The 1,263-nt window shown below is 73.5% G+C and overlaps 1 protein-coding gene across 1 annotated transcript; it reads left to right on the forward strand.

The window, feature by feature from the left end:
* The first annotated feature begins 240 nt into the window (after positions 1–240).
* On the forward strand, positions 241–1,046 carry LOC141573804 (uncharacterized). The gene is given in 3 exon segments (XM_074345366.1): positions 241–641; positions 644–892; positions 895–1,046. Coding segments are annotated over 3 exon segments (516 nt in total). The 5' UTR covers positions 241–433; the 3' UTR covers positions 954–1,046.
* The last annotated feature ends 217 nt before the right edge of the window (positions 1,047–1,263 follow it).

Genomic DNA, 1,263 nt, shown 5'->3' on the forward strand with positions numbered 1-1,263 from the left:
CACAACACTGCGTTCGGAAACCGGGGCAGACTTCTGCACCCGCCTTCCCGTTCAGAAAGTCACTATCGCCCATCGATGGACTCCCTTCCACCGCACGCCTTCCCCGCATCTGCAACCCCCACCACCACACGGACTGGAAGGGGGTGGGGGAGCGGAGGGGTTAAAGTGACAGCCACCCCTAGAGCGCCCTGGTTCCGTTCGAAAGGTGTCACAGCGCCAACGCGGTGGACCTACCTTGCCCTCTCCCTTCTCGCCGTTGGGGCTCGCCTCGGGATCGTCGCTGTCCTCGGCGCCGGCACTCTCGCCGGGCAGTTCATCCGGAGCCAGCTGCGGCGGCGGCGGCGGCGGCGGCGGCTGGGGCTGGGGCGGCGGCTGGGGCTGGGGCGGCGGTGGCGGCGCCTGGCAGGCTCCGCCAGCCCCCTGGGAGCGGGGGATGGGCTCCGGGCGCGGAGAAACTCCCTCAACATCCATCTCCATCTTCCCATTCACTGGAGGGCAAGACAAAAGCGGAGCGCGGACTTGGCAGCGGCGCCCGGCGGCTGCTCAGCTGCCCGCGGCACGCATGGCTCGCCGAGGAGGGGCCGCCTCCCGCGCGCCCTCCCTCCCGCCACCCTTCGCCCGCGCGCCCCGCAGCTCGGCTCACCGCTGGGCTCGGGCACCGGCGGCGCCGGGGCCAGGGAGCGCGTGCCGCGGGTGGCCGCGCGTCCTTGGAGCGGTGGCCTTCGGGCGCCCCCGGCAGTCCTGCTAAGCCGAGCGCATCCCGGCGGCGGAGACGCCTCCCAGCCGCGCGCCCAGCCCCGGGGCCGCTCGGGGACTCGCTCCCCAGCCCGGCCTCCTGATCTCGGTTGCTTTCGGCCTCTCCGGGGGCCGCTCGGCGTCTCCCCTCCCCTCCAAGCTCTGAGCAAAGTTACTGGAAGAACAATCACACCCCCGAGATGCACGGGCGAAACTGACAAGAGTCGGGTAGGTCAGGTGTAAGCGATATCTGCCGTCCCCGCCCGCTGACCCGGCGCCGACCCCTCACCCTTGCCCTCTCACGACGCGGAGCTGGGAGGAAGGCAGGGCTTGCCTGGAAGGGAAGGCAACCCTGCAAGGAGGGGAGCTGGCGGAGGGCCGCCGGCCGGTGCGCCCCCCCCAACCCCAGCGACCCCCACCGCCACGCCGGCCCCGGGCCCCTCCCGCGCTCCCTCCCGCGGCCGCGCGGGTCCCCAGGGTCACCCCTCCCGCGCGCGCGAGAGCATCCCCGCGCTCCCGCGCCGCCGC

This window comes from Camelus bactrianus, chromosome 17, assembly GCF_048773025.1.
Source record: "Camelus bactrianus isolate YW-2024 breed Bactrian camel chromosome 17, ASM4877302v1, whole genome shotgun sequence".
NCBI classification, from domain to species: domain Eukaryota; kingdom Metazoa; phylum Chordata; class Mammalia; order Artiodactyla; family Camelidae; genus Camelus; species Camelus bactrianus.